This window comes from Lissotriton vulgaris, chromosome 7, assembly GCF_964263255.1.
Source record: "Lissotriton vulgaris chromosome 7, aLisVul1.2, whole genome shotgun sequence".
NCBI lineage: Eukaryota > Metazoa > Chordata > Amphibia > Caudata > Salamandridae > Lissotriton > Lissotriton vulgaris.
Window position 1 is genome coordinate 867,312,992 of NC_141695.1, and position 27,455 is coordinate 867,340,446.

At 46.3% G+C, this 27,455-nt stretch overlaps 1 protein-coding gene across 4 annotated transcripts in view; it reads right to left on the reverse strand.

The window, feature by feature from the left end:
- The window catches only part of GRIA1 (glutamate ionotropic receptor AMPA type subunit 1), a 527,971-nt gene that overhangs the window by 156,617 nt on the left and 343,899 nt on the right, over positions 1–27,455 (reverse strand). For all 4 annotated transcript variants that reach the window (XM_086931263.1, XM_086931261.1, XM_086931264.1 and 1 more), the window contains exons 9-10: positions 27,301–27,411; positions 23,878–24,084 (exon numbers count right to left, since the gene is read on the reverse strand). In XM_086931263.1, the coding sequence (XP_086787389.1) occupies positions 23,878–24,084; positions 27,301–27,411 (318 nt within the window). The remainder of the gene's footprint in view (positions 1–23,877; positions 24,085–27,300; positions 27,412–27,455) is intronic.

A 27,455-nucleotide genomic window follows, 5' to 3' on the forward strand; every position in this document is an offset into this window, starting at 1 on the left:
GCTGGCTTACCCTTGCATGGTACCCTGTGTTTGGTTTATCTGTCTAGGGTAATGCAATGGAATTGTTGCTGGCATGCACCGAGAGATGGGGTTTTTCGATACTATGCAACACCATAACTTAACTGGTTTGAGTAACCAGGCCAAGGAGTGGCTGTGTGACTCTCGGGTGCTAGAGAGGGTCAGTTTGTAGGCATGCCTTTCTAGATGTTTGTTGCAAGCTCAAGGGCATTGCTGCAAAGCGGTCAGGGCACAGGCACTGTCTTTCCCCAGGGAGCGGCAAGTGAAGGCAAGGCTCTTTCCAAATCTGGCACCATATGTTGTATGTGGGGTGACTTGTGTAGGCGAAGACGCAGTACAGCTCTTGCACAGTCCCATCATGTCAGAATTGAAGCAGTGCCTCAGTCATATCAGGCCATATATGAATGCCAGGCAAGAATCTAGGGGATTGCAGAGCTAGGCACTCTGTTCTGAGCCTAGTATATTCAGGCGTAAGTAACGTGGTAGCTGCCCATGTTACTCGGAATCCCAGTGCCTTAGTCATATCAGGGCATATAGGAATGCCAGGCAAGAACCCAGGGGATTGCAGAGCTAGGCGCTCTGTTCTGATCCTAGTATATGCAGGCGTAAGTAACGTGGTAGCTGCCCATGTTACTGGGAATCCCAGTGTTTCAAGCGTTACATCCACCTGTGAAGCCTTCAAGGGCTGAGTGCTCTGGTGGAGCACCATGTGTTAATATGTGTGCAGCGCGACTTCTGAGCAAACTAAGTGCAATCTTGCGCAGCTCCATCTGCTAAGATGTGTGCAGGGTGATTTCTGAGCAAACTATATACAATTTGGCTGAGCACCATGTGCCTGGATACACTCCGCCCCTTCAAGGGGCATGTGTAAATAGGTAGACTGATGGACCACGTGATGTGAGGGGTAATACCCCTAAATGGTGAGCACCGATTGGTTAGGGCCACGGTGCAATTTGGCCCATCAGGTGGGCAGGGCAGCGTAGGGGTATCACTGCTGCCTGCCCTTAGATTTTATTATGCTAATAAACCTGCAGCAATATTTTCTCCACAATGTGTCTTGTGTGTTCTTAATGATGAGATTGCTATGTTTGCAGGAGGGGTATGTTGCTGATTTTGGCACTAAAGAGAGGACCAGCAGCACATGAAGCACAGATCTGCGGTCTCAGATGGACTATATGTATCATGCCGTTTTTGAATCGCAAAGGCCGAAATTCGCAGAATTTCGTCCTTTGCGACTCACAAACGGCCGTTTTGCACGTTTTGGAATGTATGAAACATTCCCAAAATAAGGAATTGCAAACTTGTGCAAATCCTTATTTTTCCATAGAATTTAGGGAATCGCAAATTTGCGATTCCTTAAATGCTATGTATGTAGCAATATTAGCTTGCAAATTTTGTTTAAGAATTCGCAAATTACCACCAACTTTCAGTTGATGGTAACTTGCGAATTCTTCCAGAAATGCAAAAATTGGCATTTTTGAAGGTGGCATATGATGCACACACATGCCCATAGGGCATGTATGTGCGCCATATGCACACACATGTTCTTTTCAGGGGTGCAGCAGGGTGTCTTTGAGACACCCCTGCACCCTTGCAATAATTCTGAAATTGCGATTAGCAAATTGCGAATTCGCAATTTGAGAATTATTTTGCATTCATTCCTATGGCCTCCTGGCCAATGCATTGAAAAATATTCCTTAATTGCGAATTCGCAAAATGCAAATTCGCAAATAAGGAAGCTTAAGGAATCGCAAATAAAAAGCGATTTTGTTCATACATACCATCTTGCATTTCCTAAATAGCGTTTCCTTAAAATTCGCTATTTAGGAAATGCAAAATAGTTTGATGATACATATGGCCCTTAGACACTTGCACTTCTGATTTTTGTTTTTATAAACTAAGCAGGTCGCGTGCCCGCGAGAGGTTCAAGGCAACATTGAAGGCTCCTCACCCTTTCTTACATGGGCAGCACGTCTGTGCAGCGAGCGCACGTGCTGCTCAGAATCGGCAAGGGAAGCACAGCAGAATGTTGAACCTTTGGCCCCTTCTGCCTTCTCTCCGTGGGGCTCCGCCATAGACGGCGCAGGGAGGGGCGTGGGGTGGGGGCGATAGGTGGAGGCACGCACCCCTGTGCATTGAGGGAGAGTTCTGCACGCGCGCTTGTAGGTCAGTGCTGCCCTCTGGACTGGGGGAGGGATGCCCTCCATTTCCTTTTTCTCCCGCTCCGCTGCCCACGCGTATTCTATTTTGAAGGCGCATTTTGTTAATTTCAATTAAAATGTAAAAACAAAATGAGGTTAAGCTTTTGCGAAGCGAGGGGCACCGGAAGCGGTTGATAAAAGACCCTCCAGGGCCCTGGAGTTCAGCAAGTAGAATCCAAAATGGGGGCAGGCCCTGATGCGCATCTTAATGGGGGTCAAATGGTACACAGGGCCTACGCGGTGCTCCTACCAAGCGAGAAGGTGAGAACACCCAGAGCCTGCCTTTTGCTGAAATTGACGGCACTTTATGCGCGGGGCGGGAAACATTCTATAATCAGCATTAACTATTATTTTTTTCGATTTATTGCATAAATAGAAAGCAATAAATATAATTAATACGCACTGCAACATAATTTCATGGCTTCCACGGCTATCCCGCAAGAGCCACAGAGCCACAATCTGGGTGTGAGTTGCAATCTCTCATTTAAATACCAGTATATTGTCCTGCTGCAAAACCACACATTTTACATAGCATACTTTCTGAACAAGAGCTTTTTTCCAACATCATCAAAAACCACCTTTCATAGGAAACTCCAGAAGCAAATTTCTTCCAAAATATTAGACCCGTTTTCCCCAACTTTTCTCAACTTCCTTAATTCTGATAAGTTATGTATTCAATTGTGAAGCACATCTTCCACTTCATGCCACACAAACCAATTCAAAACAAGGTTTAATGCCAAACTATGTAACTATAATAGTGATAACATAATCATGCGTCTGCATTAAGGGGCATGCTGATTAATTGGGTCGTAGTAAACTTAATTTTCAAATTACTTTAAACAACCTCGGACGTTAGAAATCACACATATGTACGTGTATGAACAACAGGGCAGCAAGAAAATACAAAAGAAAAAAAGTTATTAAAATTCAGCAGCCAAGGCACACAAATTCTACATGCCCTCCCAAAACACCTGAGTGAGTTTCAAATATATAGGTTTTCAATTTCCTAGGCTACCCATATTTAACAAAACGTGGAACTTTTCTTGTCTAGAATAACCAGTATTGTTCTCTAATTTCTTAATACGTGCATAGCTTGACAATCCCAAATGACTTCACTTCAGTCCGAAATAAGCACCACAACCTGTTTGAGGGCCATACAGGCAACAAAATTCATCAATGACTGTAATGTTCAAAATATGCCTCAGACTACAGAAGGCCACGGCAAGAATGGGGAATGGGGGCTTTCATGGTTGGGCCACAGCAGTCCAACTAGCTCTGAAAAAGGTCCCTAACAAGCAGCCCAGTAAGGCAAAAGCCAGTGAAACAGAATAGCCAGTCCATGGCCTAATGGCTATTTATCTAAGTTGTAGCAGGCCCGGCTCACCTACAACATAAGCAGAACTCCAGTATGTACAGCGTATAAATGCTCCTGATATTCATGGCCCAAGTCATCCATGAATATGATTGAATACTCATGCAATGAAAATTAAATTCAGACATCAAGGGAGAATATTTAACTGGCAGCATATACATACCATATCTCCTAGAGTCAGCATTTTATCTTGGTGAAATCCTACCACAGCCATGAACTGTGGCTTCCATGTCCGACGTATATATATATATTACCTCCTGAGGCCTAGATTAGCCAAGGTGTTCTTAAATTTAACCAAGCTGTTTTCTTGAAAATTATTTACTGAGGCCTAGATTAGCCAAGGTGTTGTTAAATTTAACCAAGCTGTTTTCTAAAAAATTATTTACTCAGTTCTTTTTATGAAGGGAAATACAAATTGGAAGTAGCCTGATGTTAGACTTGGCATCCTTGGCGTGGTTCCCCAGACTTTTTGCATCTGCCCGTGTATTTTTGGATGCTGTGCTGGATTTCGTTTTTGCTTGCTTAGATGCCACTGCTGATCAGTGTCATAGTGCTCCCTGTGTAAATTGTTATTAGGGTTAATTATCCATGATTGGCATCTTTGATGTACTGGTAAGTTCCTACTAAAGTGAACTGAGTCTGCCAGGGCCTGTACATCACATGCCACTAGTGGGGCTGCACCACTGATTATGCCACCCACCCTGTAAACGTATCTCAGTCCTGCCACCACAGTGTCTGCCAGCAATTTCAAACTGCCATGTCGACCTGACAAGTGCAACCACTTGCCAGGCCCCCACCTTCCTTTTTCCTACATATAAGCAGCCCTTAAGCAGACCCAAGGTAGCCCCATGGGCAGAGTGCAGTGTGGTTAATAAGTAGGACATGTACTGGTGTGTTTTACATGTCCTGATAATAAAATACTGCCAATTTTGTTTTCACTATTGAAAGGCTATCTGTCCCATAGACTAACCTTCGAGCTGCTTTGTAACATCTTACAAGTATACCTTTCCATTGGCACAAAAGAGAGAAATGGAATTTAGGTTCCCTGATCTCGGAATATAATGACACATCTGTCTAGGAAGATGGTTTTTAAACTGTTTGTTTGAAAATGCCACTTTTAGAAAGTAGGTATTTTCTTATTTAACCATGATGTGTGCCTCTGCTATTTTGTGTATTGACTGTCTGGTTTTGGAGTGCCAGGGACTGAGAATGTGCATTCACTGCAGACAGTCACAAGGGGTGTTGAGGTGTGTCCTGCCTTTCCTGGGTGACTCATTGCTGAGCTGAATAGACATTGGCTGCATTTAGAGTGGTGAGAGAAGTTTCACATGCGCCTGAATAGGAAGTGTCTTCTTTGCATAATGCTTTCTTCTCCTCCTGTGGCCATGCTGCACCAGAGAGGACAGAACTGGTTTGGACTGGGAACAAAGCCCTTGTCACAAAGAGAACAAAGAGAAAGTGGGGTATAAGTATTGGACCTTAAACCTGAGAGAATTAGATCACTTCTGGCAACAAGAGAAACCTTTGCCAAGGAGAAGAGCTGGAGAGCTGTCAGGAGGAGTTCAGCCCCTTTGCTGTGCACTTTGCTGGGTTGGCATGCAGTTGCTGCTTCTGCCAAGGAAAGGACAAAGACTGGAACTTTGCTGTGAACCTGTTTGAAGAAGAATCTCCGGTGCTTATGTGTGCTTGCCTACAGTTCTGAAGTCTCAGGGACACAAAGACTTCACCTGCAGCCCACTGGTGTGGCGTCCATTTGTGGTGTTTTCACTATGTTACTGTGTATTTTTTAGTACAAATACTTTGCACATTACCTTTGAAATAAGCCTGTTTGCTCATGCCAAGTTACCAAGGGGGTGAACAGAGGTTATCTAAAGTGTGTATCCCCCTTACCCTGACAATAAGCAAGGGTCCCTACATGGGCAAAGGTACATACCTCTGCCAACCAGAGACCCTCATTTCTAACACCTGGTGAACTGATGTTGATGACAAGAAATGTGTGCCACTACCAGGCTTGTAGATGTGAGCAAGTGTTCAAACCACACAACTTTGTACCAGACAGAGCTCTTTAGTGTAATGATGCATCTCCATATTGGCCAATCTAGCAAATCAAAATAATGATTACAGCAAAGCAATTATACTGTAGTATGATAAATTAACTGCTTCAGTGCGCCGGACGGCCCTCGGCCGCCTGACGTCATCGTGGGCGTGTGCGGAGGATGGGCGGAGGCCGCCTGAACCGTGCGGAATTCTCCCGCAGGCTTGTAAATATGTCCCTATGATCACTGCATGCGGTGATGGATTGTGGACTGTGAGGAGCATGCTTTTAGATTCAGAGCATCTTTTACAGGTGCTGCTTTAAAGACTCCATTCTGCTCCCTAGAAGAAGTGTGCCTGTGATCTGTAGAAGTGTGTCTTATCACTGCAGTCAGTCTTACTGTAAAGCACATGCATTTAACAGCAATTGGGCCAATTCCGATTCGGTTCAGAAGGGCTCCGAACCATGGGGCCCATTAGGATGTCGGGCGGATTTCCTCCGCCAGGGTAGCGGTGGCCACCGCCACCCTGGCGGAGGCAATCCGCCCGACATCCTTCCCTGCATTCCCCCCCGCCATATTACGATGGCGTAGGGGACCCCAGCGACATCGCCTATTTTCCGCCCCGGTCGCCTTGCAGTAACATTGCAAAGGTGCAAATTTAGGCAGGCTCTCAGCGGCGGCAGCTCTCTCTTAGCTGCAGCGGCCCACAGGACGAAGGGTGATGCAAAGTTGGCAAAGATGTGGGCACTCAGTGGTGGCAGCTCTCTCTTAGCTGCAGCGGCCCACACAGACTCAGCGAAATTGCAAAGGTTCAAATTCAGGCGGGCTCTCAGCGGCATCAGCTCTCTCTTAGTGGCAGTGGCCCACAGGACTTGGGTGATGCAAAGTTGGCAAAGGTGCGGGCACTCAGCGGCGGCAGCTCTCTGTTAACTGCAGCGTCCCACACAGACTCTGCGACATTGCAAATGTTCAAATTCCGGCGGGCTCTCGGTGGTGGCAGGGCTTTCTTGGCTGCAGTGGCCCACACAGATTCAGCAAAGTTGCAAAGGTTCAAATTCAGCGTTGCTCACAGTAGAACCAGAGGCTCCAGATTACTCGACGGAGGCCTCACCTGCAAGCAGAATTCCTCGCACAGTTATTCCGACGGCTGACAAGGTGAAGTCTAATGTCCCTGAGACTTCAGCAGGAGGCGCTCTCGATTCAGGCCCTCTGGTAGTTTCTTCGGCGAAGCTTGGTGAAAGTATCAAAGTCCTTTCCTCTCTTCACTCGGACAGAGTTTTGTCTTGACATCCAGAAGGAACACACTTGAACCAAGTTCCAGTGCAGCGTTTTATACCTAAAAAGTCTTTGTTCGCTAAAGTCACAAATCACTCAGTCCAGTCAGGACCAGTTCAGTGGGGTTGTGGAGCACTTGGTTTATGAGGTGACATCCTGCCCTTTCAGAATGAGGGGCCTGCTATCAGACGCCACGTGGGAGGTAGAGCCATCATTCACCTTGCCAGGCACAGCCTTGCTCAGATCAAAGAGTCACCCCTCCCCATGCTCTGAATACTGATCTCTCTCTCCAGCCAGGTCTGGCCCAGCTGCCCCTGCTGTTTCAAAACCACACAGCCAATACACATACTAGCAAAGCCTACTGTAAAGTTTAGGCAAGAAACTACTGCGTTTTCAGAAGAGCAATTTCTTACCATTAGATCTATAAACGGTCTTTGCTAAAAGGTGTATTTTGAGGTCCTGAGCATAAACATATCAAACTTGAAGTTCCTACCGGGTTCTTGGGGTCAGATATGATTATAGAAGGTAATCCTCAACCCGCCCACTCAGGTTTATGAGAACGGATCGTTTCACAGTAGTAACCGTGAAATGGAGGGTAACTTGCTATTAGAGCATGCTACACGGATCTAGACATTATGGTCGTCCTAATTCATACAGTCATCTTTACACAGGGAGCATTCCCACAGTGGCACTGATTAGCAGTGGCACGGCGCCCAGAGCATCTAAATTCAACCAACATAAAACATAGGAAGAGGAGAGAGGAAGGGAGGAAGGGAGGCCCACGCCAATGATGCCAGGTCTAACACCTACCTACTATGCCTACTTCGCATAATGACCAAATTCCCTAATGCCTTGATATTTCTAAGAGGTTCTGAATACTTTGAAAGTCATTTACAAGGCAAGGCACTGTCATTCCCACCATCTCACTAGCACGGACATCTACTTTTAGGATCACCACAGGTCCTTCCTCTTTGTTTCACCTCTAAAACGTTAATGCTTAATGCTAGGCCCCTTCAAAACCTTCAAAACTAAATTCAGTTTCCATGGAACACAGCTACAACTAAAATTGTCTCCAGTGAACATCTTGTTAAAAACTTAATGAAACTTAAGGAGATGCTTGTGGTAGGCATAAATTTACATTCAATATATTAGAAAACAGGTCCAGCAGTACAAGTCCACATTGGCTGCCCTTAATCATGGCCGGAAAGGTAAGGCCCCAACATATCCACGTATACTCTACACCATGGTCCAGTCAAACATTTCATCAGCATAACAGAAGTCCTGGAATTGGTTGCAACCTGCCGTCTATTCTAGTCTGATGTGGAATGTTGTGAGTCACGTGGACTGGATGAGGTCATGAGCGTGAACGTTCTAACCCTGTCAGTTGAAGTTTCAATTTACGGTCGGGCCTGAACTGATTACATCATAGTTCCTGGCGGGGTTCACACCTGTAATTTGTTCTGAATAAAGAGTCTGTGTCTCTACTTTCCTGCCTTCTGAGTCTGCTTACCAGGATGCACCTTCTAAATGTAACGGATGACTCCAAATCTAATCACTGGGGCTAAACGCAATCAGGGCTCGAGTCGGGGTACCACGCGGATGGACAGCGTCCCCCCACTTATTTTACTGGAAGCTCGATAACTGGAGCAAATAGAGCCACACATTCACTCTTTGGCCTCTCTCTGGCGAGATCGGAGCTCATTCAGAACGCTGCTCACGTGCTGGCTTCTCTGATGCAATCGCATCTAAGGGGTGAGCAAAGGGAGGCAATAAGTCTGATGGTGCAAGCCCCCTTTCATGACGTCACTTCCTGTTATGACGTCAGCGTCCCCCACTTCTTTTTTAGGACTTGTGCCCTGGACGCAATGGCAATTCTAACACCACTGTTAGCGCCTGTAACCATACCCATAAAGCAGACCTGCGTGCTGAATGCTCCGTGTCGCTGATTCTCTCAGATGCCTCCTGAGAGACACATGCAAACACAGTCTTAAATATTGAAAAGCAGTGCGGACCCATCACCTCCTTTCGAACCAAATCAGCTGTCTCAAGGTTCTGCAAATCCTGCTTTATCCACAGCTTGATGGCAATAGGCTCCGCCCACTCTTTCAGTGAAACCAACCTCTGGCGGTGCGCGCACATTGCAAGCTTTATATTCATTTAAGTCTTTCTCTACAGATTCTAATTTTCATTCATATAAAAATCCTGAAAGGAATCCTCTATTTTATTGCTTTTCCAGGGACAAGCTCCATTACAAAGTTTCATTACTGTAACCTTGATGCAAGATGATTTAAATCTGCCTTTACTCTCCCACGCAACTTATGATCGGCATAAGAGAATGATGAAACCCCTATTGTGCTTTATAAATCATTTTGCCAAATAAACACTGTCAACATCCCTCTGCTTATTCATGGAATCATTTACTTTTGTATTAAGGCAAAGGCAATGTTCTACTCTGAGCCATCATTACCCTAAGAGAGTACACGAGGGAAAAGAAAGCAAATAGGGGAAATGAAAACCCACATTTTACCTTCTTTGAAACCACTTTTTTGATCATATGCTACTATTCTACAGAACGTTTTTCAAAGCCCCTGGTCACTGTAAAACACACTAAACCCTATGCTGTATGTGAGTGGAATAGGTTAACATCTATACTATTAACTAATTAATCCCAGCTCACACACTTCAGAGTCAACTATTCTAGAATCCTCTATACCATGTTCTTTAACACTTCGAAATATTCCTTTTTTGTTAATTCACAAGGGCTAACGTCGCCTTTGAAGTCTCCCATTCCACACTGTTTAGATTTGTTTTTAACTAGAGGTTTCTGTGCAGGGTTCATTACACATCGTCCTCGGTGCTCTTTCGGGGAAGAATGGGAGTGATTGGGAGGTGTTGATTGCTGGTTTCTGTGGTGTTTGTGGTCTGTATAGGGAGGCAGAGACCAGGCGTCAAAGAACAGGTGCATGTTTAGTTTCATCAAACACACAAAAGGCAACGGGAGGAATGCTTGCAATAAGTCCAAACTAGGGGGCCTATTACGATTGCGGATTTCCCGCATCCTCCGAACTGGCGGAAGCCACCACCGGCCAGGAGGATGCGGGAAAACCGCTGCAGATGCTTGAAAGACCCACCGCCAAATTAGGATGGCTGGTGGGTCTTGGAATCTGTCCACCGCTTTTCCGCCGCGGTCGCCTTCCGACCGCGGCGGAAAAGCATTAACATGGCTGGCGGTGTCTATCAGACACCGCCAGCCATATTATGATGGAGTAGAAAGTATGCTTTTCCACGGCGGCTTTTCCGCCGTGGAAAAGCATACGGACCTTCACTTCGGGGGCCCATTGCGGGCCCCCTGGGTGAAGGAGGGGTGGGGGGTGCACATGGGGGGTACCTATGGTACCCCCCTGCATTTGCATGAACAAAGCGGCAGGCACCGCGCGGTGCCTGCCGCTTTGTGCACGCAAATGCCGTGCATGCATTTTTAACATTGCGGCGGGTGCAGCTTGAAGGTGCGCCCGCCGCAATGTTAAAAATAGAGGATGTGACCACCACCCTGGCGGTCACATCCTAATCTGCACAGAGTGACCGCCGGTGCCCCTGCGGACGGTCCCTCCTACTCTATGGTGGCGGACGGACTCAGGTCCGTCCACCATCATAATCGTCCCCTTGGTTTCTCCGAGTAGCTCGTGAGCTACTAGTGGCTCACCAACTACCCGTGAGTAGCTCTCCGGTGTTCAACCCATCCTGCTAATATAGAAGCTATTGAACGGTTGAATTATTATATAAATAACAAAATCATTTTAAAATGTATCCATGACGAAAATGTGGGTATTTTCAGAACTCATAAGTTGATGTTAGGCAAAAAATGAATGAATTTTGAAGATATACTCAAAGCTATTATTTGAGTTGGAGCTAGGGGGGTAGGAACTATGGCTTTTATGAATTTTATGAATTGTTTGTGTAATATTTTAATTCAAATTGTCAATGCCTTTTTTTACATCACATCAGGAAACACTGCCTAATGCACTGATGTGATCACTGCTAACAATCTTGGATGGGGTGGTCACTATCACATTACTAATATTAGTAGCTCATGATGTTTTGTATGGAACATAAGTAGCTCTTATTATAGAAAAGGTTGGAGAACACTGGTGTAATCACTGGCAATCCCTTGGGGTACCATTCCACCATCAATTTGTTGTCCACCATGTCACCTCAGTTTGCATCCAGCCATGGGAAAATGAGTCTTGGGCCTTCTCTATCCAACAGTCTAGCCAAAACTGCCATGCCAGGCCCTCCCTGAACCGAAACACAGGCAAACTAAGACCAGTTTCACCCTGGTTGGGGCTCCTTAGTTGGATGTATCTTGGTCCCAGTGGCACAATGAGCACAGGACATGCCCTACCACAAATGGCAGTGAATCACACACTCAAAAGGCATTTCATGAATAAGGTGTGGCGTATTTGCTGATGTAGCTAGGGTAAGGCCCCATGCAGTGCCTTAGAGCTGTAAACCAAATGTTTTTTTCCAGTTTTCTTTTTTGGTGCCATCTATGATATGGCCCTTCATACCTTTGTTATGAGAGTGCCTAAACACACAAAGAGCTAGCAGTGCAGTCTCATATCTTCCAAAATGTGACTAGGCTGCTGAAATTTCGCATACAATGCGTGCCATCCTAAATCAGCCTTCATGTAGACAAGAGGTACATTTCCAAACACATTAACAAGCCAGGCTTGCAGCAGACACATATTTTGTCCATTGGCCTAACACAATCAAACAAGGAAGCATTTTTGTACTTGGCAATAAGAAGTTCACACCTAAAGACACAATACAATCTTTTTAATTCCTCCCTTTGCTCGTTCTGTGATGTGGTTGTTTTGGTGGAGACTGTAGATAAGAGGGTGGGGGATTCATAGGCTGTATATTTACCCAGAAATATCAGGGGTCATATTACAAACAAGTTTTTAAAAGACAAATTGTGTGGGAGAGTCTGTTTTTCATTTAGCAATGTTAACTTTTTGCCACAAAACTTATTGTTACAAAAGGGATCCCATCACCATAGAAAATACAGAGGTTTCTTGGGCAAAACAACTAAACAGTGCCTATGTTAAGGTTCTTCACCAACAATTAATCATTTTGGTCCTGATTTAGAGTTTGGCAAATAGGATACTCCATCACAAACATGGTGGATTACCCTGTCCGCCAAACTGACAGAACACCCACCCAATTTAGAGTTGGTCAGATTGTCACATTTACAATGGCGGAGGCCCTGCCTGCTCCACAATTGGCAACCCTACATGGATGGCCCGATGCATTTGGAGCTGTCGGTGTAGGTACATCAGACCCTCAGTCCTGTTTTGAGCGGATCGTCTGATGTACTTTATTCTGTTTGGGACCGCCTAGTAAGCAATGGTGGTCACACACAGAAAAAATATAGAAACATTACCAGAGTAATTTTTGTTGTTGTTCGAAAACAAACTCCCACTTTGGGAGCTTGTTTTTGAAAAACAAAAAGGTTTGGTAAGCGGCCGTCTGAAATAGGTCATGGGTACACCTTAGTGCATGTAGTACAGAAGTTGAATTACTTCTAGAGGCAAGGGTATTGTAAAGTGAAAATAAAGTGATGATGCTGTGGAATAGGCTCCTTACCAGCCGTGGCCGGTAGTAGGTGTAACTGCAGGGCGGTGACGTGGGAAGGGGGAGGGGCAGGGTGGGGGTAGTAATGTATGGATTATGGACTTTAACGGGAAAGGAAACATATAAATAAATAAAACGAATTTTGGTGTGTGCACTGCATCACCAAATGCGATGCAGTTCGCGCAACAAAAAAATTCGTTTTATTTATTTATATGTTTACTTATCTGTTAAAGTCCATACATTACTACCCCTCACCCTGCCCCTCCCCCTCCCCAGGTCACCGCCCTGCAGTTACACCTACTACCGGCCGCGGCTGCTCCTTACATGTGGGGTGCCTATCTATGCAGTAACATTTTATACTATAACCTAATAGCCTGCTGCCGAGGGCTATCCCTGTGCTGTTAAAGGCCCTGAACCCGAGTTATAGGCTTGAGCCGCAGGCGAGGGACTATAACAAGGGGGAGGGCCTTTAACAACCAATATAGGCCGAGGCTGAAGCGTTTTAAAGCTATTAAGACATTCCACCCACTGAGGGTCGAATGTTCTAATTAAAAAGGGAGAAAAAAAGACAAACATTGGAATGCTAGCAGAAAGCTTATAACAGCCATTATAAGCTCTGAGCCACTTTATTATCTTCAATGGAGCTAAAAATATTCCAGTGTTCTAATTTTCTGTTTATGTTAAGAAGAGGATTGGTACTTACGAGTACTGTGATATTGCAAAAAGGAATTAACAAGTGTAGTTTAGCGCCTGGATACCCTCACGGGTGACAAGTAGCGCTCTACAAATCTACTGATTGAATGAGAGATTCAGCATTAGAAATCTGAGTGCTATATTTAGGGCAGGTGCAGATGTATTTCCTAACTTAGAGCAAGCCTGAGTTAGGTTCTATAGAGTGAATTTTTTATCCTTGCACTCAGCTATGATTAGAAATGTGCCTAAATATGGGTTATTATGGCAAAGACTTGCTTGAACAAAATTGGGCCAGTCATTTAAAGTGAACAGGCGGTATGACCTCCTTGATTAGGAATGAGTATCAACCCAACCTGTTTTTTCTTTGTATTCTAGCACCTGTATTGTATACAGTCTTAAACCTTGGGCTGCAAGTTTAAAATTGCAAAAAAAGAACCAGGACTTGACCTATTCTGACATGATTGCAGGCATTACATATGCTCATTTGCCAGTCTCAAATCCTCCACCCGTAAAGGCTCGCATATCTGTTTCACCAAATCAGTGTTTGCCAGGTGCTCCCCCTACCACCATATTCGGTGAGCCATAGCATTTAAGTAAACTGGACATTGCATTTTGGAATGCTACTTTCACTTTTTACTTTGTAATCAGAGGCTCAAAATTCCCAGCTTGCAAAGTGCTGATACCTAAAAAGAAAAGTCTGGTGATTGGTGTCTCAAGCATCATGGCTCTCCTTGGCATCTCTGTAAGTAGTTCCCTAATCCATCCATGTTACCAGGGTGTATTACATGAAAACAAGGGAATCAGGCAATTTACACTTAACTACATATTGCTTTTGTCCCATGCCAAACTGTAAAGATCAATGTCACTGGTGGTAAGGTGACCAGACGAGCTAACAATTGCGACACCATAATGGTGGGCCTTCGTTTAACGACTCGGTGAATTCTGGAAATTGTAGGTGTGTGAAAGAAAAGCTCAGAACTGAAAAAGTGCTGTTTAGTAAGACGACGCCATTTGGTCAGACTATTCAATTAAGATGTGCCCAGGGCTGTGGGGATTGGAGTATTGAAGATGCAGATTCACCAGGCCTAGATTGCTTCATTGCTGTCCCTGGCACTGTTTAAACAATCGGCGGACGCTGTCAGTGCCGCTCTCAGGCATGCTATTCTCATGCTGTGCACTGTTCTGGCACCATAATAGTGACAGAGTTTATCCCCTCCTCCACCCCCAGCCCAACTCCCAATCCTCAGACCTCAAATTATACCATGCCAGGCATTAGTGGGTCATCGGTTATGTATTTCAGCGACATTCTGGTACTTGTAGTGTTTGATTTGTTAAGAGCAAACAAACTATTATTACCAGAACCAAAGAATAACCAGGACTGGATAAGGATTCATCCCTATGGAATAATTTCAAGAATTTTGCTCATTTCATGCCTCCTCCTACAGCAGTTTTTCATTACAGCATCATTCTGTATATGCAAGGGCTGTTTAAATCTCTCGTTGTTTGGTGCCCGGGCATTAAGCGATGGTTGCTCTGAATTGAGGACAGAGAGCGGGGGTAAGCAGTCGTTTTCCCCTTTCCACAGCATGCACTGCTGATGGCATAGTGTGAGGGGGAAAAATATGGGTGGTTGCCCTTGGTGCAAAATTCTTAGGGGCACAAAATTGGGGGCTCAAATTGCACCGCACAATACTTGCCTTGCCTCGGGCGCTGGCTGGTGATTCTCTATGGCCAGAGCTCTGAAGTTGCTGAATGTCATGTATGAGTAGCTCATTCACTCTTGTGCCACGTCCTTATGCGTTTACTACAATTGTATGTATAACAAACTAAGGAATAGGGGGCTTTTAACCAGCACCCTTCATCCATTGGTCTGATATTGTGCCATTCACATTTTTCTTCCACTCACTACACCATTATGGGGCATTGGGTCAGCCGACTTAATCCGTTGGCTACATTCACTGTGAATGAGAGCATTCTGCCCTTTGACATGGAGCACATCCACAAACAACTCGTTCCCTGTAAAGCCTGGGATTACTATAGAAATATGTGCTTTTTAAGGCCAAAGACATAGGTTTGCTTTTTAGCCAACGCTTCTATTTTTTTTTCTTTTTATTTCCAAATGCCTGGTAGCTTTCCCAACAATACTGTTTCATAAAAAAACATGACAAAACAAGCATTGGCAAAGACAGAAGGCTGGGGGCCAATGCCAGACCAATTGGCTTTGTTGTCAATACTTGTTTAAATTGAATTCTCATATTTGTAGTACTGCTTCTGTAATACAAAGCAACACAAGTACCAGAATACACTTCTAAACCGGGACTGGTTGAGCTGCTCACACCTGGCAGAGGGCAGCTTGAGAGTGAAACCTGTGGCTGTCTGGTGTTGCCTCGGCAGTGTCGGCGCCTCTGGGGTCTCTTGCAGTGCCAGCTGCTTGACGGTGTCCCTTGGTCCCAGGTCAGTCACCCTACCCCTTCAATGTATCATGCCTTTTCTCTTCACTTATATGCTGCATGTCTGATGATTTGAGATCATTAAAATAGGTATTATCATAATATCCTTACCAAATGTGATGTGCCCTGGGCGTATGCCAGCTGAACCGCTACAAGAGGTCACGTGACAGGATTTCCGCGAAAGACCTGTTCACAAGAGAGCCTTTTCCAATTATCGCTGGAAGGAAAAGTGTTGACTTTGCCAGCAGGCTCTAAACTACCGACACCTGCCCAGGATTTCTTACCTGATCAGTTGCCAAGAATTGCTACGGTGAGCCTTGCGCCTCATCGGACACCGCCATTCATGAAGGCAGGCCACCACCGCGCATTGGCAGCCGACATTACTGAGCCTGTGGCAGGCATCCTGCAAGACATCTGAGCGCGAGTGGGGCTTGATTTGAAAATATATTTCTATATTTAGCAGCCATAATATTTTGAACAGCGTTGGTGAAGGTAAGAAACAGTAGTGTTACAGAGAGCACTGGGGTCAATCAGGTAGTAACACTGAACCAAAGTGCTCGGGTTGGTGTGTGGTATTTGTGTGAACTCTGTGGGGATTGTAGGTGAAAAGTCATGCAGGACTAAAATATGCATACCTATATATTAAAAGCATTTAAATGAAGCAACCACCTGAAGCAACATCTCAGGAAATGGTCAATGTTCCTGAAAAGTGCCTCTGCCCCTTGGGAAGACTTTGAGCTCGCACGTGCTCGCCGGACTATATTTAACCTTCATGTGGTCTGCTTGCCTCTCGGGCAAGCAAGAGTAATCAGAAAGAGCTGAAGGACCCTGAGATGAAAAGCTGTTTTTATTCTAAACTCTGTTTTTCAACAAAAAAAACTCAGGGTAATACAGTTGAAAATACAAAAACAATGGAAATAAAAACATCAGGAGGCTTACAGAGAAGGTCTGTGGCGCAGGTGTAAGAATAACTATAAAATATTAAATAATAAGGAGTAGGTAAAATATAATTTTTTGATAATGGGTAATAATCCCGAATAATCCCGAAAATAGCATCTGGAACCAGCCCTGGCTCCTGTCTGTCGCAGACGAGGCCGAGTGAAGCCTTTGATTTCCAAATAGGACTCTTAGATCTAATTTAGTTTGTGGGATAAAAGGCCGTTTCCGCTGTAATAACCAAGTGACCTAGCCAGGTCCCCCTCTGTGCAGAGCTCAGCTTAACACCTGCAGACTCCGCATTAATATCATCTTGGTTCCAAGCCAGGAGGGAGTGTTTTGGAGCACGGTGGAGATAGAAGGAAGAACCGAAAGTTACCTGTGCTCTTAGCGCATCACTCTCAGCTACACCAAACTCTCAACTCATTTTTCTATTTTGCAGTGTACTGTACAGAAATGTGACTTTCCAGATGTTACCTTCCATTATCTTGAGTGGATAAGAAACCTTCCCAAAGCAGTCTGGTGTGCCACACAGTAAATCTGCTCAGTTACTATTTTACTGCATGCAATAGCGACACCAACAAAAGGCGTGGCAGGGGCCCGCTGGCACACAATGCTCATATTTGTATTTTGTTCAATATGATACTCTCACTTCAAATCATTTTCAATGTTTAATCCCCAATCAGCGCAGGAGTCTACTGCCTCCATATGAGGTCCACTGATAGTCTTCTACAGCAATGGGTCGAATGCTCCCGCAATCATTTCAAACCATAAGGGGTTTCCTCAACCAACATGGTGCTGTCGGCAAGAGGCATTGCCACTCTATGGGTAGCTCCTAATTTCAATAAAAATAAACGCCTTTCTTCTAAACATTCCGCTAGATCTTCAAGGTTCGAATTAAATAATGGAGGGGCTAAGATATAGTGGGACCCACTTGTGGGACACCCCCGCGCCGCACGGCCACCAGCTGCTGCGTGTGCCCCAGTGCCTGCCCTCTGCCTCAGCGCCGGCCTCGCTGGCGCCTGGAGCGCTCCCCTTTGGTTTTCGCCGGTTTTTTTGACCGAAATTTGTGCTTGTTTATTTTGTTTGCCCTATGCTCGTTTGTTATCTGTTTTGCCTCCGTTTTGACCTGCATTGTTGCCTGTATTTTTAGTACCGTTTTTTTCTTCGTGTTTTGAACTCCTTTGGTGCATCTGTGCCTGTCTCCTTCCTGTTTGCTCGCCGCCCTCCGCTCTCCCTCCCCGCTCCCGCTTCCCGCCACCGCCATTAGCCCCGCCCCTTTCTCTTCTGTTCCATCCCCGCTCCCGCCTCCCAGCTGCTCCGCCCACCCGCGCACTTGGCCTTTAAATGGCGACCGTGCGACGCAGGTGAGTGTGACCCACTTGTGGGACACCCCCGCGCCGCACGGCCACCAGCTGCTGCGTGTGCCCCAGTGCCTGCCCTCTGCCTCAGCGCCGGCCTCGCTGGCGCCTGGAGCGCTCCCCTTTGGTTTTCGCCGGTTTTTTTGACCGAAATTTGTGCTTGTTTATTTTGTTTGCCGTATGCTCGTTTGTTATCTGTTTTGCCTCCGTTTTGACCTGCATTGTTGCCTGTATTTTTAGTACCGTTTTTTTCTTCGTGTTTTGAACTCCTTTGGTGCATCTGTGCCTGTCTCCTTCCTGTTTGCTCGCCGCCCTCCGCTCTCCCTCCCCGCTCCCGCTTCCCGCCACCGCCATTAGCCCCGCCCCTTTCTCTTCTGTTCCCTCCCCGCTCCCGCCTCCCAGCTGCTCCGCCCACCCGCGCACTTCGCCTTTAAATGGCGACCGGGCGAACGCGCAGCGGTCACGCGCAGCGGGCGCGCCGATTGTGCGCCGAAGGCGCGCCAAAGGTAAGCCCGTCTGCGCCCGTCCGCGACCGGATCGCGACCAGCGCCAGGACCCCTGGCCCCCGAAGACCCCGACCGACCCGCCTGACGTACTCCGCCGCCACCCTCACCGCACTCAACACCGGCCGACTCCCAGAATGCCATCAAGCCACTCCACGACGTACCCACGGACCTTTCAGCTGCCACGCCTGCAAGTTCTCCTGCATCCGGACCAGCCTCGCACCAGCACCCGCCAAGCTGAACACCAGCAGCACCCACCTCAAGTGCATCCTGCTCAACACCCGCTCCGTCCACAGACACGCCATCGAACTCTGGAACCTTCTAGACGCCACAGCCCCTGACGTTGCCTTCCTCACGGAGACCTGGATGAACGCCTCTTCAGCTCCCGACATCGCCATCGCTATCCCAGAGGGCTACAAGATCGTCCGGAGGGACCGCAACGCCAACCAGATGGGAGGAGGCATCGCCATCATCCACAGGAACACCATCCGTCTCACGACCAGCACCGACAACACCCTGACCAGCGCCGAACACCTGCATTTCCAGATCCACACCAACCCAAACACCACCCTCAGAGGCACCCTGATCTACCGACCCCCTGGACCACGCACACAATTCAGCGAGGACATCGCCGACTTTGTCAGCCCGCATGCCCTCCCCTCCGCTGACTACATCCTCCTGGGAGACCTCAACTTCCATCTAGAGAACAACAACGACCGCAACACCAGCACCCTGCTCGACAACCTCGCCAACCTGGGACTCAAGCAACTGGTGTCCACCCCCACCCACCTCGCCGGACACACACTCGACGCAGTCTTCTCTTCCAGCACAGACATCGACTTCAGCCACGCCACAGAGCTTCAATGGACGGACCACAGCTGCGTCCACTTCACCTTCAAGAGAACGACGACCCACCAACACCAGCAACAGGCCGCCCGCAGAAGCTGGAACAAGATCACAGCAGACCAGCTCGCCACCTCCCTGAGCCAGCACCCTCCTGCCAGCTCAGCGAACCCCAGCCAGGCCGCCGACAACCTCACGAAGTGGATCAGCAACTGCGCGGACGAACTCGCCCCACGGAGGACCCCGCCTAGCAGACCCGGCAGCAAGAAGGCTCCATGGTTCACCGACGAACTCAAGAGCTCCAAGAAGAACTGCCGTGCCCTCGAGAGAGTCTGGAGAAAGGAACCGACACCGGACAACAGGACCTCCTTCAAACTTGCCACCCGGAAACACCACCAGCTGATCCGCGCCGCCAAGAAAACAGCATTCAAGGACCGGTTGGACAACAACGCACACAACTGCAAGGAACTCTTCAACATCGTGAAAGAGCTTTCCAACCCCAGCGCAGGAAACAACGACATCACCCCATCGCAAGACCTCTGCAACTCCCTCGCTTCATACTTCCACAACAAGATCGCGGACATACACAACAGCTTCTACAACCAACCAACGCACACCATGACCGAACAACCACCCCCCACCACCACCCTCCACGCCTGGACCCCGATCAGCATCGAAGACACCGTCCGCACGATGAACTCCATCCACTCCGGATCACCGACCGACCCCTGCCCTCACCACGTCTTCAACAAGGCCGACGCTGTCATCGCACCCCACCTGCGAGACATCATCAACACATCCTTCGACACCGCCACCTTCCCTGAGAGCTGGAAACACGCCGAACTCAGCGCTCTACTCAAGAAACCAACAGCGGACCCCACCGACCTCAAGAACTACCGCCCCATCTCGCTCCTCCCGTTTCCAGCCAAAGTCATCGAGAAGACCGTCAACAAGCAGATGGCCGCCTTCCTCGAGACGAACGGATCCCTCGACCCCTCACAGTCTGGCTTCCGAGCCAACCACAGCACCGAGACCGCCCTCACCGCCGCCACCGATGACATCCGAGCCCTGATGGACAATGGAGAAACAGCGGCCCTCATCCTCCTGGACCTCTCCGCGGCATTCGACACGGTCTGCCACCGCACCCTAGTACGGCGCCTCGGCAACATCGGAATCCAGGACAAGGCACTGGAATGGATCATCTCCTTCCTCGACGGAAGAACACAGAGAGTCCGCCTACCACCGTACAAGTCAGAGGCCTCCGAAATCATCTGCGGCGTCCCTCAAGGATCATCTCTGAGCCCCACCCTCTTCAACGTCTACATGAGCCCCCTCGCGGCCATCGTACGCAAACACAACCTCAGCATAATCTCCTACGCCGACGACACCCAGCTGATCCTCTCCCTGACCAACGACCCCACCGCCGCCAGAGCCAACCTGCACGAAGGGATGAAAGAGGTAGCCGAGTGGATGACGACCAGCCGCCTGAAACTGAACTCGGACAAGACGGAGGTCCTCATCCTGGGCCCCTCACCCTCCGCCTGGGACGACTCCTGGTGGCCTCCCGCCCTGGGCACCGCACCCAAACCGACAGACCACGCACGCAACCTGGGCTTCATCCTGGACTCCTCCCTCTCCTTGACCAGGCAAGTCAACAACGTCTCCTCGGCGTGCTTCAACATCCTACGCATGCTACGAAAGATCTTCTGGTGGATCCCCACCGAGACCAGGAAGACCGTCACCCAGGCCCTCGTCACCAGCCGACTGGACTACGGCAACGCCCTCTACGCCGGTACCACCGCCAAGCTCCAGAAGAGACTCCAGCGGATCCAGAACGCCTCAGCCAGACTCATCCTCGACATCCCACGAACCAGCCACATCTCCGGACATCTGAGAGACCTTCACTGGCTCCCCGTCAACAAAAGAATCACCTTCCGCCTCCTCACCCACGCACACAAAGCCCTACACGACCAAGGCCCGAGCTACCTCAACAGCCGAGTAAACTTCTACGCTCCCAAACGCCACCTCCGATCAGCCAACCACGCCCTCGCCGCCGTCCCCCGCATCCGAAGAGCGACTACAGGAGGAAGGTCCTTCTCCTACCTGGCCGCCAAGACCTGGAACTCCCTCCCTCCCGACCTGCGCCTGACCCAAGACCACCTCTCCTTCAGGAAGAAGCTGAAGACCTGGCTGTTCGAGCAGTAGCGGCACCCCCCCCCCCCCCCCCCAGCGCCTTGAGACCCTACGGGTATGTAGCGCGCTTTATAAGTGTCATTGATTGATTGATTGATTGGTCAAAATTTTCTGAATCAACAGACTTTCATTTCCCATGTTTGTGTGATACACAAGTTACTTGCTTCAGCGATGGAATCTTGAACATGTCGTAGGCCCAGTTCAGGAAATATATCTTGTTTCTTCAGCCAACAGCATACGTCAAGGAAAATTGGAAGTCACTTGAGAAGACCGGTTCCTGTGTATTGGAACAAGTATAGAATCGCTCCAGGAGTTCGGGGCTGAATTAAACGTCCTATGGCACAAGACAAGGAGTCTAAACCCTATGCCCACTGCCGAAGATTCAATGTACACACAGCAGCAGAGATATCACCGAGTGCGGGTGGACGAGATAATTTCATCGTTTTGTGGTATTCTCCATAGCTGACATGTAAACAACAGACTCAACTCTTGTTCTAAAAAAAGGTGCCACTCAGACCCACCATTACCCTCACCTCCAAGTAACTCATTGAGCTTTTCGATGATAGGTATACATGGAGGACTAACCTTTCACATTCCAAATTTTCACCTACATTTGACTAATTATGAAAATGGAGATGTGTCAACTGTTGCCATTACACCATGACAACAACCCCAATATTGTTTTCTTCTTAAACTCAACAACAATTTTATGTCCCTGTTTCAGCCTAGGTTTCTGATATATGCCAGTCAAAAACTTAATTTTAGAACTTTTCATAGTTGATGCAAGGTATGTAATATTTAGTTGTACTTCATTACTATCTCATGGGAATATTTTACTTAGCTCTCAAACCCGTTCTCTTGATAGTACCCTCTGTACTGTACCACTTTCAATAGGTTTACACATATTCGGCATATCCAAAAACATATTCATTGAGCTTTTTTATTCTTTATGGGGTCAAATGTTTTTTAAAAAAAACAATTCTACCGCATCACACTTCCTTCAAACAGGTTTAATAGTTATTGACCGCTCGCTGCCAAATACATCTTTGCATATCCTTTAAGGGGCTCACAGTTTCTACCCTGCCCAGCTAGACTTTCTGGCTCATAACCCAGGGTAGATGTTTACCTTCAGTATCAGTAGGACCGTAAACATTTGTCAAATGCATGGCCCAATGTAGAGGTGTCAGATCCTTCAAACCAGGAGAGTCTAGCACGAGAATTGTCAGGAACCATATGAAACAGGCTCCAGTCATCCATCAAACAATGCCCTTGTGTATGTTGAAGAGTTTTTCCCAAATTGTGAGTCATTACCTCTCAATTGTTCCCTCATTGACCTCGCTTGCTCTGGTGTGTCGAATCAAATGTGCACCCTGAGTTCTAGTCACCTGATAGTAAGACATTATCCTTTGCCTATTTCCCCCGTCATGTGTATTTGAGATGGTTGGTGAAGGATGACCAGCATCATTTTAGCCTTACTACAACTTTTGGTATCCGGGGAATTAACCCTTCCTACCTACAGATGACTGAAAGGAACCTTGATAAGTTACAATAAAACCTTATATTTATTAGCAATTGAAGGAAATACTCTCTTCTGAGAACTGCTCTTAGTAGCTGGCATTCCACACTCATTCCTGAAATGTCATGAAATCCACTTAAAAATATAAAGCCAATGAATGTCATTCAGTGGCCCAGGCTTCTCTGGACAGATCTGCAAAGTATACTTGTTATCTATCCTTGGTGGTTGTGAATCAAGATTTTTTTTATTTTTCAATGACAAAGGCTCAGGGGGTTGAAAGTCTCTCACTGTCACTCTGGCCGCTGCTATCAGGAACATAACTAGTACCAGACTGTTTGAAAATAGGCAACGGCTGCTGCAAAGAGAGGCACTAGGAAGACAGGACTACCAGACTGATTTCGACTATTCCACCCTACCGCTATAACACACCACTCTTTACTCTATCAGTGCTACACAGGGCACAGCAGGACAGTCTCAGTTTTGCTGCACATGGAATACCACTCCAGGCATAGAACTGCAGGAAGCACCAGTACTGGAGCTCACCCTTAATTGACTCCCACTGATGATCCACATTGCAAAAGACAATACAGAAAAACACAAACCAGTTACCATACAGTGCAGAGATACAACGGAGAGCATAGAAACTAAAGAGAGGATCCCCAGATATATAGCAAGCTAGTAGATCCAGAGGTGGGTACTCACCCCGTTTCCCATCTACTGCCAGCACTATTACAATAATTGTGCTAAAACCTCACACCGAAGCACATGCCTTGATGGAGAGTATGAAAGGTATGAGAGGATGGCCCAGATCTAGCACAGAACTAGTTGGGCCTTTTTGGTACTCACCCCATACACCAGCTCTCCCACCATGCCATTCCAGACCTTGATGTCAGTGTCCTTGGCACCATATTTCCCATCCTTCACAATCTCCAGTTTGTAGGTGAAGCCCACGTGCTTAGCGATCTCAGCAGCTAGCTCAACGCAGTAGCCCTCGTACCTCTCGTTGCCCTCCAGCTGCTCATGGTTCTTCTTCAGCATCACATATGGAGCCTCCTGGTGGGAATGGACAAGGAAGCTGGATTGACAATGGGTCTACAGCGAGCTGTCTAATGGGTCTACAGTGAGCTGTCTTACAAGAAGGGGTGATAGGCTCGAGAAACTAGTGATAGCCTGTCTCAGCTGTGGAGAAAATATAGCCCACTCAATTTACTTATGTCTCCATCCATTCCTGATAACAAGCCTCTTGGCTGACCATCGAGGGATAAAATAGATCAAGCATAAAACATTGGGATGCTGCTCTCACCAGTGCCATCAGAACGCATGGGCACGCTGGGCAGTTTCCCAGGGGACCCACGAGCATAGGAAAATATCAAAAGTAAATGGGAAACCCAATCAAAACTTGACGGCTTGGGCAATTAAATATTAGCAGGTAAGTGAGCCTACAAGGGATTTGCTAAACCATATATTTGCATTAATTGCTGCATTCAATGTTAGCAAACTCTATCCAATAGCTTGCAATTCAATTTGTTCAGAAACAATTCAAGTTATTTACATATGAACAAATCTTCAAAGAAAGATTTATAACACGGATATATGTATTCAAAGAATAGATTTATATTGATCCAAGATTATGAATGATAAAGGGTACAACATCATAAAACACACAATGCAACCAGAAATTACAATCTTTTGCTATTATATATCAATCTTCATTTCAATTGTCAACACCTTTCTACAGATAGTTATAGGGCAATGTGACCAGATTAAACAGAAAACATTGCCTTTAATACGGTGATACAAGGAATACGTGTAATTGTTGACGTTTTGGTCTGAAGTTGTCGATATCCACTTGACCAATTTCAGGACTTTTGATATACAGAGGAATGACCCCTGTATAAACACGGAAAAACCCGCAATTACCCTGTAATCTTCAGCATTTTGTAATTCTCAATTAGGATAACACTCGTGTGAAAGAGATAAGAAATAAAATGTGTCTACATTGCCCTATAATTATCTGTGAAAAGGTGTTCACAATTGTAACGAAGAAGGCTATATAATATCAAATGATTGTAACTTCTGGTTGCATTGTGTGTTTTATGATTTTGTACTCTTTATAATCCATAATCTTGGATCAACATAATTCTATTCTTTGAATACACATAACCGTGTTACATATCTTTCTTTGAAGATTTGTTCATATGTAAATAACTTGAATTGTTTCCTAAGAAATTATTTTGCAAGCTATTGGATAGAGTTTGCCAACATTGAATGCAGCAATGAATGTAAATAAATGGGTTAGCAAATCCCTTGTAGGCTCACTTACCTGCTAAATAAAAAACGAGCATTGGGCCCCATGCAGACCAGAATTAAACAGCAATTTTCCGAAACATTTTTATTCTTGTGAGTGTTTGAGTAAGCAGGTCCCAGTGCACTGCTTTGCCCGGGGGCCTATAATATTAGGATGGCTCTGGCTTTCACTGATTCATCCATTCAAGTGTGAAGCTTTTCGTAACTGACCTAGTAATGGCAGATTTGCTGCTAAGGACAGATATGGCACAAATTGTTACAAACTAATTCAAACAGAAGACTTGAGTTGCTAAAAAAATCCCAGACTTAGGGATATATGTGCAAGGATGATTGATATATGTTGAAATTAGTCCGCTGGCCCCTAAAATATTGTGAAACTAGGCCCACTTACCGCACACATGCCAACGTCGCTATTGTAACCTAAATGTTGATAAAACGCTCATATGGCCCTCTCGTCTTAATTGCGGTTCCATGATTTATCCGCGAGAGATTGCTAAAATACCTCAGAAGTGATCCTATAGTGTTATTGATTGATCATTTTCCAGACACAGTGAAAATATTAGTATAAAGCAGATTGCAGCCCCCTGTGATTGGCTGTAAATGCAGGGATGGTGCAGCCTGTGTTGATTAAAGGGATTGATTGGTACTGTGTTTTAGAAAATAAAGTTTCCCATTTAGGAAAACAAAAGGGACATCAGGCAGTGGTAGGGGTCCACTGGCTTCTCCCACTGAAGTTGCCATTATGATTCCCAAAGGGGAAGCTGTCCTCCCGACTACTTTTGGTCAGCTGCGGTCATGCGGATCGATCCATTCCTCTCTGAACTGAAAATAGGATACGGGAGCCCCTTTGATGTCCCCTCTTATTTGCCATTCGGGCAGGGTAGCAAATACCCCTTTACGAGTCAAAAAGACTTTTACAACTCATAAAAAGGTTTTTGTAAATAGGAAATAGGTATTTTGCAGTTGCAAACCCTCGTCATTATGCGATTAAGTGTAAGAGACTTTGGGCCATATGTATCATCAACCTGATTTGCGATTCTGAAATAGCGATTTTTTAGCAATTGCTATTTCAGAATCGCAAATAGTGATGTATGCACAGATTCGCAATTTTTTTGCAAATTCTTAGTATTCCTTAATTGTGATTAGCAAATTGCAAATCGCAATTCAGGAATACTTTCCCATTCATATATATTGGCCAGGAGGCCCATAGGAATGAATGGGAAGTTATTCTCAATTTGCGATTCGCAATTTTAGAATCGCAAATTGAGAATAATTTCAAGGGTGCAGGGGTGTCCAAATCACACCCTGCTGCAACCCTGAAATAAGCATGGGTGCACATGTGGCGCACATACATGCCTTTAGGGCATGTATGTGCGTCACATGGCACGTTGAAAAACGCAAACATTTGCATTTTTCAAAGAATTCGCAAATTACCACCAACTTGAAGTTGGTGGTAATTTGCGATTCCTTATGGACAATTTGCATTATTTTTTTTGCTTCTTACATTGCATTTAAGGAATCGCTAAATTTGCGATTCCATAAATGCAATTGCAAAATAAGGAATCGCAAATTTTGCAATTCCTTGTTTTGCACCAGATTTTCCTTAATACATACCATTTGGCAAATTCGCAAACGGCGAAATTCTGCGAATTTCGGCGTTTGCGAATGCAAATTTGCTTGATACATATGGCCCCTAGTAACTGTAAAACAGCTTTCAGGCCCCATAATCCTAAATCTAAATTATATCCTAACTTTTTTTTTTTAATTTAGCTTAATTTAAAGGTCATTTTCTTTTTTGAACAGATAATTAAAAATATCGACAAAACAATTTTTCTTTTCAGTGATCTGAAAGTAAAATATTATGAGTAAATTGATTCTTGATTTCAACATTGTAGAGGATTTCCCGTTGTAGGATTCTAGGTAATGACATGATTCCCATGAAAGTCCCACAGTGTAACTTACTATGATGGTGGTCACGATGTATGTCCGGTTCTGGAGCCCCATGGAGTCGTTCCCAGCCTGTGAATCCGTCGTGGACGGCACCAGTTTGTCGTCTTCGTTCCAGTAGGCGATCTGTTTGCAAGAGACAATAAGGAAAGAGTGAACCCTCCGAGCTG